This window comes from Trichosurus vulpecula, chromosome 4 (genome assembly GCF_011100635.1).
Source record: "Trichosurus vulpecula isolate mTriVul1 chromosome 4, mTriVul1.pri, whole genome shotgun sequence".
Classification (NCBI taxonomy): Eukaryota; Metazoa; Chordata; class Mammalia; order Diprotodontia; family Phalangeridae; genus Trichosurus; species Trichosurus vulpecula.
Window position 1 is genome coordinate 213,858,069 of NC_050576.1, and position 15,525 is coordinate 213,873,593.

At 37.1% G+C, this 15,525-nt stretch overlaps 1 protein-coding gene across 1 annotated transcript in view; it reads left to right on the forward strand.

The window, feature by feature from the left end:
• The window catches only part of CCDC57 (coiled-coil domain containing 57), a 312,170-nt gene that overhangs the window by 26,930 nt on the left and 269,715 nt on the right, over positions 1-15,525 (forward strand). The window contains exon 2 of the mRNA XM_036754111.1: positions 983-1,391. Coding sequence (XP_036610006.1) covers positions 991-1,391 — 401 coding nt within the window. The 5' untranslated portion in view covers positions 983-990. The remainder of the gene's footprint in view (positions 1-982; positions 1,392-15,525) is intronic.

Below are 15,525 nucleotides of genomic sequence, written 5' to 3' on the forward strand. Positions count from 1 at the left end.
GAGTTAAGAGAACTATGTTCCAAGCTTGGGGGGATGCACCAGCTCTGCCATACAAGCACTTCTCCTTCCCCAAGAACCCCCAACCCAGACTGGACTTAGATCTTCAGCAGGCTCTTCACTCCTGCTCTGATCTGCCACTTAATTCCTCCTAACAGGTGGGCCTGGGGCCGGAAGCAACTACAGCTGTAGTTCTGTAGCTGCCCCACCTCCACTGCCCCAAGGGCAGTGGCTGAACTGTGAACTCCTTTTTTCACTCTGTCCCCCAGCAGCTTTTCCCACTAACGTTCTCTGTTGTCTTTGGTGTTTGTGGGTTGAGAAGTCTGGTAACTGCTGCAGCTCACTGATTCAGGGTGCTAGGGCACGCTCTGCCCAGCTCCTGGTCTGGTTGGTCCATGCCGCCCACGCTGGGCTCTGCTCTGCTCCGCTCCCAGCTCCATGCGGGATAGACCTTACCCAGAGACCATCCAGGCTGTCCTGGGCTGGAGCCCTGCTTTCCTCTGCTTTTTTGTGGGTTCTGTAGTTCTGCAATTGGTTGAGAGCCATTTTTTTATAGGTTTTGGAGGGACTTGGCAGGGAGCTTACTCTAGTCCCTGCTTTCCAGCCGCCACCTTGGGTCCACCCCCCGATCACAGTTAGTTTTGAAGAAAGAGGATAGAAGTAGAGGCAGTAACTATAATTGACTTTCCAAGGAGTTAGAATGAGTAAAGTAGGAGAGCTATAAAACAGTAGCTAATAGAGATAGTGGAATCTAGTAAGGATTTTTTTATAAGGTAGGAGAGACTAGGACATTATTGAAGATAGCTAGGAAGGAACCAACATATAATGAGATACTATACATTATATTGGGAGAGAAGGGAATGAAAGTGGGGTCATTCTTATTGGAGGTGATAAGATGAAGAGTACATATATATGTATAAGGGGAGAGAATGGCAGAAAATTCCCAAAGATGGATCCCTGATACTTTTCCCTTTCTCTCCTATAGACTCTACAATGCTACCACAGGAGAAAGAACTGGATGAACTGTTGGCTTGTAAAAAAGAAGAGTGGAAAACATTACAGGCCCTTCGAGCCCAACTGCAAGAAACAGCCCTACAAGATGCCCAGCGGCAGCTCCAGGAAGCAAAAGAGAAGCTCAGTCAGTTGAAAAAGGACTTCACCTATAACTTGCAAGTCTTAGAGGAACGGGACTGTGAGCTGGAGCGTTATGATGCTGCCTTTGCCCAAACCAGTATGTTGGAGGAAGCTAGAAAGGCAGAGGTGAGTGAGCTCAAGATAGAAGTGGCCAAGCTAAAGCAAGCTGTTGCCAAGGAAACCAGAAAGCGAGAGGAACTGCAGCAGCTTTATCAGCACCGACTGCAGGAGCATCGCCTAGAGCTGGAGCAGATACACAGGTAAGGGAGCCCTTCCTTCCAGCCTTCTAAAAAAGGCAAATCTAGCTAGGGTAAGGATAATTCCCTTGGGGCATTTTCATATAGATAACTGCCACTAAATGTCTTTGCCAGGATGTGATATAACTGACATTTGTAAGGATGGAAGGAAGGAAAGAAGCATTTATCTAAGCACTTATTATATGCCAGGCTTTATGAAAACAAACTCACATGATTTACAAATATAATTTCATTTGATCCTCTTAACAACCCTGAGAGGTAGGTGCTACTATTATCCCCAGTGAGGAAACTGAGGCAAATGAGGTTAAGTGACTTCCTTAGAGTCATATAGGTGTTAAGTGTTTGAGGTCAGATTTGAACTCAGATCTTTTTTACTCCAGACCCAGCCCTCTATCCCCTGCTCCACTCAGCTTCTTCTAGGCATACCTTTAGTTATAAATGAATTGTTGGAAATTAGATAGGGTTAAGAATTTATTGATCCTTATTCCATAGTTTGTTGGTTTACAAGATGCCCTAAAACTGCTTTTACTGGAATAAGCTGTCATCACATGAGAAAAATGTTAGTCTCATGCAAAGTGGATTTCGTGAAAATTACTACTTAAAGTTCTGGTTCAATGAATTTAATGTAATCTATTAAAAATACTATTGCTTACTGCAACCTCATAACATGTAGTGGACACATGGAATTTTAGAGTTAGAAGCAACCATAGAGATCTTCTAGTTCAATGCTTTCACTTTATAATTAAGGATACATGTACAGAGAAGTTACCAACGAATTTTCCTATAAATTATCAAGAGTGCCAATGTCCTTCCAGTAATCTAGATTTGTAACTTCCATGTCAGTCTTATGGCCATTTGCCTTCTCACTATCTCTCACCACACATATTCATTCAGTTATCAAATTATGTCATTTCTATCTCCACATTATCTTTTGTATATATATATAATATGATATATATGTATATGTATCTTGCTAAATATTCTAGTAAGTACAGGCATTGTAGATAGTGTGGATTTGGTTCCAGACCACCACAATAAAGTGAATATCCCAATAAAGCAAGTCACACTAAGTTTTTGGTTTCCTAGTGCATGTAAAAGTTGTGTTTACACTATGCTAAAGTCTATTAAATGAGATGCTGTTACATCTAAAACATGCCTTAATTTAAAAATACTTAATGGCTAAAAAAATGCTAACAATCTTCTGAGCCTTCAGTGAGTTATAATCTTTTTGCTGGTGGAAGGTCTTGCCTCAGTGTTGATGGCTGCTGCCTGATCAGGGTGTTCGTTGCTGAATGTTGGGTTGGCTGTGGCAATTTCTTAAAATAAGACAACAAGGGAGTTTACTACAATTGACTTTTCCTTTCACGGAAGATTTCTTTGTAGCATGTGATGCTGTTTGATAGTATTTTACTCAGAGTAGAATTTCTTTCAAAATTGTAGCCAATCCTCTCAAACTCTGCTGCTGCTTCATCAACTAAATTTATGTAATATTCTTCAGTATGGTTCTGTCTCGGGGAATAGGGAAGGCCCTAGGAGAGGGAGAGAGTCCAGGGAGCAGCAAGTCAGTGGAGCTGTGAAAATAAATATGTTTATCGATTAAGTTCATCGTCTTATATGGGTGCTGTTCATGGTGCCCCAAAACAATTTCAATAGTAACATAAAAGATCACTGATCACAGATCACCATAACAGATATAATAATTATTATGAAAGAGTTTTAAATATTTCGAGAGTTACCAAAATGTGACACAGAGACATGATGTGAGCACATGCTATTAGAAAAATGGTGCTGATAAACTTGCTCCATGCAAGGTTGCTACAGTCCTTCATTTTGTAAAAAAACGCAGTATCTGCAAAACATAATAAGGCAATGCACCATAAAAATAGGTATGCCTGTAGTAGGGCCAGTCTTCTGAAGCCAATTAGTTACTCTTTCCACTACATATACCATACTACTTCTACATACTATACATTTTAAAGTAGTGATTTATCTTAATATTTTTCCAGATAATTTCATAGTTATTTCAGAAAAATAAATTATATTTTGGTTAGTTTATTTACTGAAATAAGTGTGAAGTCCTAAGATGAATATTTTATCTTAATAGGTTAATTGTAAATATTTGAGGAATGTTTCTCCCATGTTGTGTTATACAATAATTGTATCACACTCAGAAGTTTTAAATTATTAAATTTATTTACTAAAAACCGCATGTATTCTGGATGTTTTTCTTCAACAAAAATACTTATATAAGACAGAATTCCAAATTTAACTAATGAAAATTCAATGATTATGCACTGGACCAAAAAAAAAGAAAGAAAAATAATAATCGAATCCTGGCAATTCCACCTGCTATTTTACCCAATGAATATATGCCCTAGAAGAAGCATGAGAGGGGAGCCTGGAAATCTGCACTTCCTTCAGTCCTTCTCATTTCACATGCTACTTATGTAGTGTGAACATATTGCCTAATAAGTGGGATTCTTGAATTGCCTTTTCTTTATACTCACATGGTCTGTTTGCTCCGTTTGAGCTGTTAGTACTAATGAGAGGGTCAGCCTAAGTTAGATTTCTTAGCCTCCTGGGTCACATAGAAAGCTCCTGCTGTGTTTTCTTTTACTATCTTGTATCCTCTCTTATGTCATGGTGAATCAGGATGAAGAACCAGTTGTGTGATATTGTGACCACCCTTTGATATAATTACATATTTGAATGAAGTCCTTTCAAGAGTATTTTTTCACTTATCATGTTTTCCTGTCAGCTGACTCTTTAGCTATTTTTGCTTTCTTCTATTTCAGTGGAAGTCATAGAGTCCTCTCTTCTGATTAGTAGTTTAGCTAGGTAGGTGAAAATTAAAATTGATGCTCAGTTGTTTCCATAGCATCATTTCAGATTCATTTGCCTTCTGATATAGACCTCTTTCTTTTTAGAAAAGCCTTAACTTCTTTCCAGCTACAACTTTTTTCATTTAAAAATTTTTTGACAGATTTTGCTTTTATTTCACCTTTTCTGAATCATCATTTGTGTCTCCCATCCTTATCCAAAGAGACATACCCGAACTGAGAAAGAATAGTGATAGGGACTAAATTTGTGATTTTGCTGGCAGAGAAATCTCCTAAACACAGAAATTCTTTTTGCTTTCCAATGCAGGTTGGCACCTTCTCTGCAACATAGAATTTTTTTTAATAATTTTTTTTCTCTAGTTACATGTAAAGACATTTTTTAACGTTCATGTAAAAACATTTTTAAGTTCCAAATTTTCTCTCTCCTTACCTCCCCCCGCCTCTGTTTCAACAATCCAGCCAGCAGCTTCTGTGGGGGTGTAAGATCCACCCACAACCAGCACCCAGAAAGCTGCCAACACACTGCAAAAGCACAGGTTCTTTTGATCTGTTTTAGTAAGGAAAGCAATGTTAAAGGGGTTGACAAGCTTACTTTAATTCAGCATACAAATATCACTCACTTAGTTCAGGGGAAGAAGCCAGCACCCTGAACTTCAGAGCAAAATACAAATAAATTACAAACATCAACAGACAGACCTTGTCTGATTCAAATCCCAATACAGTTACCAGAATTTAACAAAGTCTCAGCATCCAGGTTACAAGCTGGAGGGCTCCTAGTTACAGCTGCCCAGAGTCTCCACCTCAGCACCATCACGAGTGAGAGCCCTAAACAAATTACAAACAGACAGACCCAATACAATTCATAATTACCAACATCTAGGTTCAGCCCGGGAGCTCAGAACAAGGGCTGGCCCAGAGTCACTTGCACCACCACTGCTGTGGGAAAGAGCTCCAAAAAAGAGAAAGCCAACCCCTGGTTTTATATCTTTTTCAGCATCAGGAGTGAGTCACACATGCGACTCACCCACATGACCTAAAATTGTCACAAAGAGGCGACTTAAACCTACGTGGTCCAAGAGCCTCTGATGTCCCAAACCTATCACTCAAACTCATGTATAAAACTAGGCCCTCCCCTGAGTTAGCCCCACCTTGGGCCCCACCTTAGTTGCCAATCCACACCCACATAGGTTTTACACCTAATAGGGGTTTGGGCCTGGGGCTTAGCACCTAGTAAGGCTCAATGAAATACACTGAATTACTCAAAGGGAACAAAGGCCAACTAAGTGCTAAGAGCCCATTTTGCTTACCAACACACTGCACCCCTTGTTCCAGGATACAAGTAAGCAATTTGATATAGGTTATACATGTTCAGTAATGCAAAGCCTATTACCATATTAGTCATGTTGTGAAAGAAAACACAGACTCAAAGGGAAGAAAGACATGAAAAAAATACAAAAAGTGAAAAATAGTGTGCTTCGATCTGCATTCAGAATCTATCAGTCCTTTCTCTGGAGGTGGGTAGCATTTTTCATGAGTCCTTTGGGATTGTCTTTAATCGTTGTATTTCTGAGAATAGGTAAGTCGTTCACAGTTGATCATCATAAAATATTGCTATTACTGAGTACAATGTTCTGGTTCTCATTTCACTTTGCATCAGTTCATGGAAGTCTTTTCAGTTTTTTCGGAAATCTGCCTGCTCATTATTTCTTATAGCACAGCAATATTCCATTATAATCATACACCACAACTTATCAGCCACCCAATTGTTGGGTATCCCCTTAGTTTCCAATTCTTAGCCACTACAAAAAGAGCTGCTATAAATATTTTTGTAGAAATAGGTTCTCTCTCCCCCTTTTAAAATCCCTTTGGGATACAGACCTAGTTAGTGGTATTGCTCATCAAAGGGTATGCCCAGTGTGATAGCTCTTTGGGCATAGTTCCAAATTACTCTCCAGAATGATTGGATTAGTTCATAACTCTTCCAACAGTGCTTTAGTGTCCCAATTTTCCCACATCCCCTCCAACATTTGTCATTTTCTTTTTTTTTGTCCTATTCTTGTCAATCTGATACAGATAAAGTAGTACCTCAGTTTTAATTTGCATTTCTCTAATTATTAGTGATTTAGAGCATTTTTTCACATGACTATAGATAGCTTTGTTTTCTTCATCTGAAAACTGCCTGTTCATATCCTTTGACCATTTATCAATTGGAGAATGACTCATATTGTTATAAATTTGGTTCATTTCTCTATATATTTGAGAAAGGAGGTCTTTATCAGAAATACTTGCTGTAAAAATTATTTCCCAGCTTTTTAAAGAAGTTTTTTAACGTAGTATTTTATTTTCTCCCAGTTACATGTAAAACAGTTTTTAACAATTGTTTTTAAAATTTCGAGTTCCAAAAAACCCCCCAAAACTTTGAGTTCCAAATTCTCTCCATTGCCCCACCCCCTTTAGAAGGAAAGCAATTTGATATAGATCATACATGTGTAGTCATGCAAAACATTTTAATAATAGTCATGTTGCAAAAGAAAACATAGACAAAAAAAACTCAATAAAAGTAGAGTAAAAAAAGTATGCTTCAATCTATATTCAGACCCCATCAGTTCTTTCTCTGGGGATGAATAGCATTTTTCATCATAAATCTTTCAAAGTTGTCTTGGATCATTGTATTGCTGAGAGAATAGCTAAGTCATTCACAACTGATCATTATACAGTATTGCTGTTACTTTGTACACAGTACATCAACCCATGCAAGTCTTTCCAGTTTTTCTGAGAGAATCCTGCTCATCATTTCTTATAGTACAATAGTATCCCATCACAATCACATACCACAACTTGTTCAGCCATTCCAAAATTGATGGGCTTCCCCTCAATTTCTAATTCTTTGCCCCCAGAAGAGAGCTGCCATAAATATTTTTGTACATGTAGGTACTTTTCCTTTTTGTTTTTTATCTTTTTGGGGGGATACAGACCTAGTAATGTATTATTTCTAGGTCGAAGGGTATACTTGATGTAAAAATGATTTCCTAGCTTTCTGCTTTCCTTCTAATATTGATTACGTTGGTCTTGTTTGTGTAAAAACTTTTTAATTTAATATCAAAATTATTTTACATCTCATAATTCTCTTTCCTCTCTCTCTCTCTCTCTCTCTCTCTCTCTCTCTCTTTCTCTCTCTCTCTCTCTTCCTCTCCTTCTTCCCTTTCCCCCCATTTGGTCCTAAATTCCTCCCTTTTCCAAACTATTCCTTGCTTTCTTAATTTGCTTATGGTATTATCACCCCTTTGGTCTAAATCATATGCCCATTTTGACCTTATCTTGGTATATGGTGTAAGATGTTGGTCTCTACCTGGTTTTTACTTTGCTGTTTTCCAGTTTTCTCAGCAGTTTTTGTCAAATAGTGAATTCTTATCCCAAAAGCGGGGATCTTTGGGTTTATCAAAAACTAGATTAATATGGTTATTTACCACTGAGTCTTGTGTATTTAATATATTCCACTGATCTACCACTTTATTTCTTAGCCGGTACCAGACAGTTTTGATGATTACTGCTTTGTAATACACTTTGAGATCGGGTATGGCTAGGCTACCTTCCTTCATGTTTGTTTTCATTAATTCCCTTGATATTCTTGATCGTTTGTTTTTCCAGATGAATTTTGTTATTATTTTTTCCAGCTCTATAAAATAATTTTGGGGTAGCTTGATTGGTATGGCATTGAATAAGTAAATTAATTTAGGTAGAGTTATCATTTTTTTACATTAGCTCAGCCTAATGAGCAATTGGTATTTTTCTAGTTGTTTAAATCTGACTTTATTTGTGTGAAAAGTGTTTTGTAATTGTTTTCATATAGTTCCTGGGTTTGTCTTGCTAAGTAGACTTCCAAGTATTTTATATTGTTTACAGTTATTTTAAATGGAATTTCTCTATCTCTTGCTGCTGGGTTTTGTTGGTCAAATATAGAAATACTGATGATTTACTTGGTTTTATTTTATATCCTGCAACTTTGCTAAAGTTGTTAATTATTTCAGGTAGTTTTTGGTTGTTTTTCTATGATTCTCTATACCATCATATCATCTGCAAAGAATGAGAAAGTTAAAAGTCCCCCACTAGTATAGTTTTACTGTCTATTTCCTCCTGTAACTCATTTAATTTCTTTAAAAATTTGGATGCTATACCATTTGGTGCCTATATGTTTAATATTGTTATTACTTCATTGTCTATGGTACCTTTTAGCAAGATGTAGTTTCCTTTCTTATCTCATTTAATTAGATCAATTTTTGCTTTTGTTTTGTCTGAGATTATGATCGCTGCCCCTGCTTTTTTTTTTTTTCTTCAGCTGAAGCATAATATGTTCAGCTCCAGCCTTTTACTGTTACTCTGTGTGTTTCTCTGCTTCAAATGTGTTTCTTGTCAACAACATATTGTGGATTCTGGCTTTTAATCTACTTTGCTATAATTTCCTTTTTATATGGGTGAGTTCATTCTGTTCACAGTTATGATTACTACTGTGTATTTTCTTCCATCCTATTATTCCTGTTTATACTTTTCTCTTCTTTCACCCTTTCACCCTGTCCCTCCTTACCAGCATTTTGCTTATGACCACTGCCTCTGCTATCAGATAGAATAAGATAGATTTCTAACTGAGTGTGCATATTATTCCCGCCTTGAGCCAAATGTGGTGAGAGTAAGGTTCAGGGGATGTTCACTCCCTTTCCCTCTTTTCCTCCACTGTAATAGATCTTTTTTTTTTGGAGGGGGGAAGGCAGGGCATTTGGGGTTAAGTGACTTGCCCAAGGTCACACCTAGTAAGCGTGTCAAGTGTCTGAAGCCGAATTTGAACTCAGGTCCTCCTGACTCTAGGGCCAGTGCTCTACTCACTGTGCTACCTAGTTGCCCTTGTAATAGATCTTTTGCAGCTTTCATGTGAGATAATTTACCTCATTCTACTCCCTTCCCTCTTCTCCCAGTGCAATCCTCTTCCTCACCCCTTAATTTTTTTAATATCATCTCATCAAAGTCAACTTTTTCCTGTACTATCTCTCTATATATACACCTTCTAACTGCCCAAATAGTGATGCAGTTCTTAAGAGTTACAAGTATCATCTTCCTGGGTAGGGATATATACAGTTTAACCTTATTGAAGAACATATGTTTTCTTCTTTGCCTTTTTATGTTTCTCTTGAGTCTTATATTTGAAAATCAAATTTTCTGTTTAGCTCTGGTCTTTTCATTAAGAATTTTGATTGTCTTCTTATCAGTGACCTCCTTGGATTTTGAGGCTAGTAGTGGAATCACTGGGTCAAAGGATACAGACATTTTAGTCACCACATTTTGCATAATAACAAATTGCTTTCCAAAATGGTTGTACCATTTCATAGTCCCAGCAACAAGGTATCTTCCCATAGCTTTTCCAATATTGACTTACCATGATTTATCATCTTTGCCAGTTTGCAGAATGTGAGCTGGGAGCTGATTTAAATTTAAAAGACTAAGAGTCAAATCCCCAATAGATAAATGACCAGAGGATATAAATAGGCCATTTTCAAAGGAAGAAATCTAAATCAGCAATCATATGAAAAATGCTCCAAATCACTAATAATTAGAGAAATGTTCAACCTCACACTTATCAAGCTGGCAAAGATGACAAAAGAGGAAAGAAAATGACAAGTGTTGGAGGGCCTGTTGGAAAACAAGTATGCTAGTGAACACTGTTGATGGAGCTATGAATTGGTCTAGCTTTCTGGAAAACAATTTGGAACTATGCCCAGATAGTTACAAACTGTGCATAGCTTTTGACTTATTTATACTACTAGGGCCTATACCTCTAAAGAAATCAAAAAAAGAGAAAATGGATTTATGGGTACAGAAATATCTATGGTAACTCTTTTCTGTGATGGCAAAGAACTGGAACCTAAAGGGATGCCCATCAGTTGGGGAATAGCTAAACAAATGATAGTATATGAATATAATAAAATACTGTTGTGCCATAAGAAATGATGAATTAGATAGTTTCAGAGAACTCTGAGAAAACTTGTATGAACTGACGTGGAACCAGGAGAGCAGTTTATAACAACAACATTATAAAAATGAATAATTTTGATAGACTTAAGAATTCTGATCATTGCGATTACTATTATTCCAGATGATTGAGGATGTACTTCCTGATAAAAAGGCAATAGATTCAATATGCCAAATGAGAGACACTTTTTAAGCCAAGACTTTTTGAGCCTAGAGAACCCTGGAGAATCAAGTGGGCTTTAGGAAGCATTGCTAATAATAAGGCAAGTGGAAGTGATGGAATTCCAGGTAAGCTATTTAAAATCCTAAAAAGATGGTGCTGTTAAAGTGCTGCACTCAGTGTGCCAGCACATTTTGAAAATTCAACAGTGGCCAGCGAATTGGAAAAGATAGGTTTATGTCCCAATCCTAAAGAAGGACAGTGTCAAAGAAAGTGCAAATTACTGAACAGTTGCACTCATCTCACATGTCAACAAGGTTATGCTTAGGTTTCAACAATATGTGAACCAGGAATTACCAGAAGAATAGGCTGGCTTTTGAAGAAGCAGAGGAACTAGAGACTAAATTGCCAACATTTGTTTGAATAAGGAGAAAACAAGAGAGCCTCAAGAAAAACATCTTCATTGACTACACTAAAATCTTTGACTGTGTGGATCACAACAAAATGTGTCAAGTCCTCAAAGAGATACGGTTACCAGATGATCTTTCTTGTCTCTTGAGGAACTTGTATGTGGATCAAGAAGCAACAGTTTATAACTGAACATGGAACAACTGATTGGTTTAAGACTAGAAAAGGAATATGACATGGCTGTATATTGTCACCTTATTTATGCAGAGTATGTCATAAGAAATGCCAGGCTAGATGAATTAAGGTTGTTAGGAGAAATATCAACAATCTCAGATATGCAGATGATAGCACCCTGATGGCAGAAAGTGAAGAATTAAGAAGCCTCTTGATGAGGGTGGAAGAGGAGAGTGCAAAAGCTAGCTTGAAGCCTAACATTAAAAAATTAATATCTTGGCAACTAGTTCTATCACTTACTTCAAATAGTGGGAGAAGAAATGAAAGCAGTGTCGGATTTTATATTCTTGGGTATCACTGTAGATGGTGACTACAATCATGAAATTAAAGGATGCTTGCTCCTTGGAAGGAATACTATGGAAAATCAGGACAGCATGTTAAAAAAAGTAGAGATCTCACCTTGCTGACAAAGGTCCATATTGTCAACCAGTCACAATGTATGGCTATGAGATTTGTACTATAAGGAAAACTGAGTGCTGCAGAATCCAGGCTTTTGAATTGTGCTGGAGAAGATTTTTGAGAGTCTCTTGGATGGATAGCAACACGATCAAATCAGTCAACACTCAAAGAAATTAACTTGAACTAGTCATTGGAAGGTCAAATACTGAAGCTGAAGCTTAAATACTTTGGTTATATGATGAGGAGATGGGACTCATTGGAAAAGATCCTGATGTTGGGAAAGACTAAAAGCAAGACAAGGGGACAGCAAAGAATGAGTTGGATAGATAGTGTTATGAAACATTGAACATAAACTTGGACAGACTCTGAGAGTTAATGGAGGATAGAAGGGCTTGGTGTGCTGTGGTCCATGGGGTCAGGAAGAGTTGGACAGAACTGAAGGACTGAACCACAACCACAACAGCAATTCCAAGTCAAGTTAATCAGTGTGATGCTGAGATTTCAGGTGGTTAGCTTAACCTGGGTGGTGTACCAAGCAGAACTGCTGATGGAAAGTGTCATTTCCACTGTGGTCCTTTCCTTTACTATTTATGCTGCTGAGCTCTGGCAATGTGTGCATCAATCTCATTATCAATGTGTACATCCCTGGAAATTACACTACCAAGGTAAGTGAACTTATCCACAGCCCATTCAAAACTTCTCCATTTGTTGTAACTGATGGTTCCATGTATGTGGTGTGGTAGTGGCTGATGGAGCACTTGGTGTTTTCTTGGTGTTAATTGTTAGGCCAAAATTAGCACAGGCAGCAGAGAAGTGATCCATACTTTGTTGCATCTCAGCTTCAGAGGCTGCATTTGAGTGCACAATTGTATGCCTCTGAAACCTGGACAGTCTACCAGAGCCATGCCAGGAAACTGAATCGCTTCCATTTGAATTGTCTTAGGAAGATTCTGAAGATCAGCTGGCAGGATAAGGTACCAGACACTGAGGTCCACTCTAACTAAAGTGCCAAGCATTCAAACTCTGCTTCAGAGATCCCAGCTCCAATGGGCTGGCCATGTTGTTTGAATGCAAAACATGTGCTTGCCAAAACCACTATTTTATGGAGAACTCACACAGGGGAAGCATTCACATGGTGGTCAGAAGAAGCAATACAAGGACACTCTCAAGATCTCTCTCAGGAACTTTGGAATTGATTGTGTGACATGGGAGACACTGGCACAGGACTGCTCAGCATGGCATTCCCACGTCAGAGAAGTTGCTCTGCTCTATGAGCAACGCAGAATTTAAACAGCTCAAAGGAAGTGCAAGATGTGCAAATTTAAAATATCCACCCCAGGCATTCACTCCTGGATTATTTGTGCCTGACCTGTGGTAGAGCATCCTGCGCTTGTATTATTCTCATCAGTCATGGTAGGATACAATGAAACTTGACTCTAGCATAGTGACAACAACATAGGAGGACAACAACAACAACTACAACAGTGCTGCTGATCACTACTAAGTGAAGTCACACAACTTTGCCTTCAGCTTCATAATAACTAACCTCAAGTTCTATGTCAAGTATCCTCTTGGTAATTTGATTGGTGTAGCATTAATAATGTAAATTAATTTTGATAGTATTGTCATTTATATCAGCCTAGCCATGAGCACTGAATATTCCTCTAGCTATTTAGGTGGTTCTTTATTTTTTTGTTTTGTAATTGAATCTGTCTGTATAGGTCTTTTGTGTGCTTTGGGAGATTGATCCCCAGACACATGCATTTTTAGTTATTTGGAAAGAGATTTCCATTTCTGTTATTGCTTCTTAGTTTTGTTATTATTATATAGAAATGCTGTTGTTTATTAAGGATTTGTTTTGTAGCCTGCAACTTTGCTGAAGCTATTGTCTTAGTATCTTTGCTGATTCCTTGGGATTTGCAAAGTAAATCATAATATCAGCAAACAATGATAGTTTTATCTCCTCTTTCCCTATTATTATGGTTTTAATTCCTTTCTCTTCATCATTGCAATTGTTAGCATTTCAAGAATGATATCAAATAATAGTTCAGAGAGTGGGCATCCTTGCTTCACTTTCATATTTACTGGAAAAGCTTCTCCTGTATACCCACTGCATAGGATACTTGATTTTGGCTTTAGATGGAATTTTTTTTAACGATATTTTAAAAAGGTCCCCCTATGCCTGTACTTTGTAGGATTTTTAGCATAAAAGAGTATTGTACTTTGTCAGAGCCTTTTTCTAAATCTATTGAGATGATCATGTAATTTTGGATGTTTTAGTTTTTAAAATGATTATGTTGATTGTTTTCCTAATGTTGAACTCTCCTTGCATCCTTGATATAAATCCCACTTGATCATAAGGAATTATTTCTTGGATAAATTGCTATAATCTGTTTGATAGGATTTTGTTTAAAAATTTTGAATCAATGTTCATTAATGTTATTGGCCTATAGTTTTCATGTTTTATCTTTCCCACATTTAGTTATTGGGATCATATTTGTCTTGTAAAAGGATTCTAGTGGGATACTTTTTTTTTTGGTTTTTGAGAATAATTTGTGATGTATGGGTACTAACTTCTTTAAAAGTTTGATGGAATTCTCCTGTGAATCCATGAAGTTCTGAAGTTTTTTGGGCTTTTTTTTTTTTTTGGTAGTTCCTTTCTACATCTGTTTCACTTTTCTGAGATCAGATTATTATGTGACGTGGTCTAATGATAGTTTGGATATTTTATATTTTTAAAGGTATTCCTCTATTTCTTTTGTATTTTCAGTTCTATTAATATATAAATACATAATTTGTTCTGACTGTTCTTTTTATTTCCTCTGGTTTTGCTGTGATTTCACCATGCTTGTTTGTTATTTTCTTGATTTGATTTTCTGCTCTTTTAAAAAAATCAGATTAGTTAAGGCTTTATCACTTTTATTAGTCTTTTGTATTATTATCATTTCTATGTTTTTCCCCAATTTATATATTTCCCTCTCTAATTTTTTCATATCTCCTCTTTTGTGCTTATTTTAGAGTCCAATTCTTATTTTAGAGTCCAACTCTTCATGAGCCCATTTGGGGTTTTCTTGGCAAAAATCCTGGAGTGGTTTGCCATTTCATTCTTCAGCTTATCTTACAGATGGGGAACTGAGGCAAACAGGATTAAGTGACTTGTCCAGGGTCACACAGCTAGTAAGTGTCTGAGGCCAGATTTGAACTCAGGAAGAGGAGTCTTCTTGATGCCAGGCCCAGCATTCTATCTACTGTCAAGCATAGAACCTTAAACTGTGTAACAGTTGACTAATAAATATTTGTTGAATGGGTAATAAGAAGCACTATTGTACTTTCCCAATTACAAATGATTTCTCATTTTAGTTTAAATTGTCCAAAGGAAAGAAAATATTTAACATTTTATGTTCTTTTTTTAAAATTTTTTTTAACATTTTTATTTAAAGTTTTGAGTTCCAAATTCTATCCCTCCCTCCCTCCCCTTACCTCTCTCTAAAACAGTTAACAGTCAGATATAGGTTATACTTGTGTAATCACGTAAAACATTTCTATATTAGTCATTTTGTACAAGAAGATTCGGATAAAAGAAAAAAATAAAAGAAAGTAAAAAATAGCATGCTTCAGTCTGTATTCAGACAATATCAATTCTTTCTCTGGAGGTGGATAGTATGCTTCATCATTAGTCCTTTGGGATTGTCATGGGTCATTGTATTGCTGAGAATAGCTAAGTTATTCAGTTCTTCATCAAGCAATATTGCTGTTACTGTGTACAATGTCCTCCTGGTTCTGTTCGCTTCACTATGTCTCAGTTCATGTAAGTCTTTCTAGGTTTTTCTGAGATCATCCTGCTTGTCATTTCTTATAGCACAGTAATTGTAATCATATACCACAGCTTATTTAGCTGTTCCCCAATTAAGAGGCATCCCTTTGATTTCCAATTCCTAGCCGCCACAAAAAGAGCTGCTATAAATATTTTTGTACAAATACCTCCTTTTCCCTTTTTTGGGGTGTCTTTGGGATATAAATTTAGCAGTGGTGTTGCTGGAGCAAAGGGTATGCACAGTTTTAAAGATCTTTGGGCATA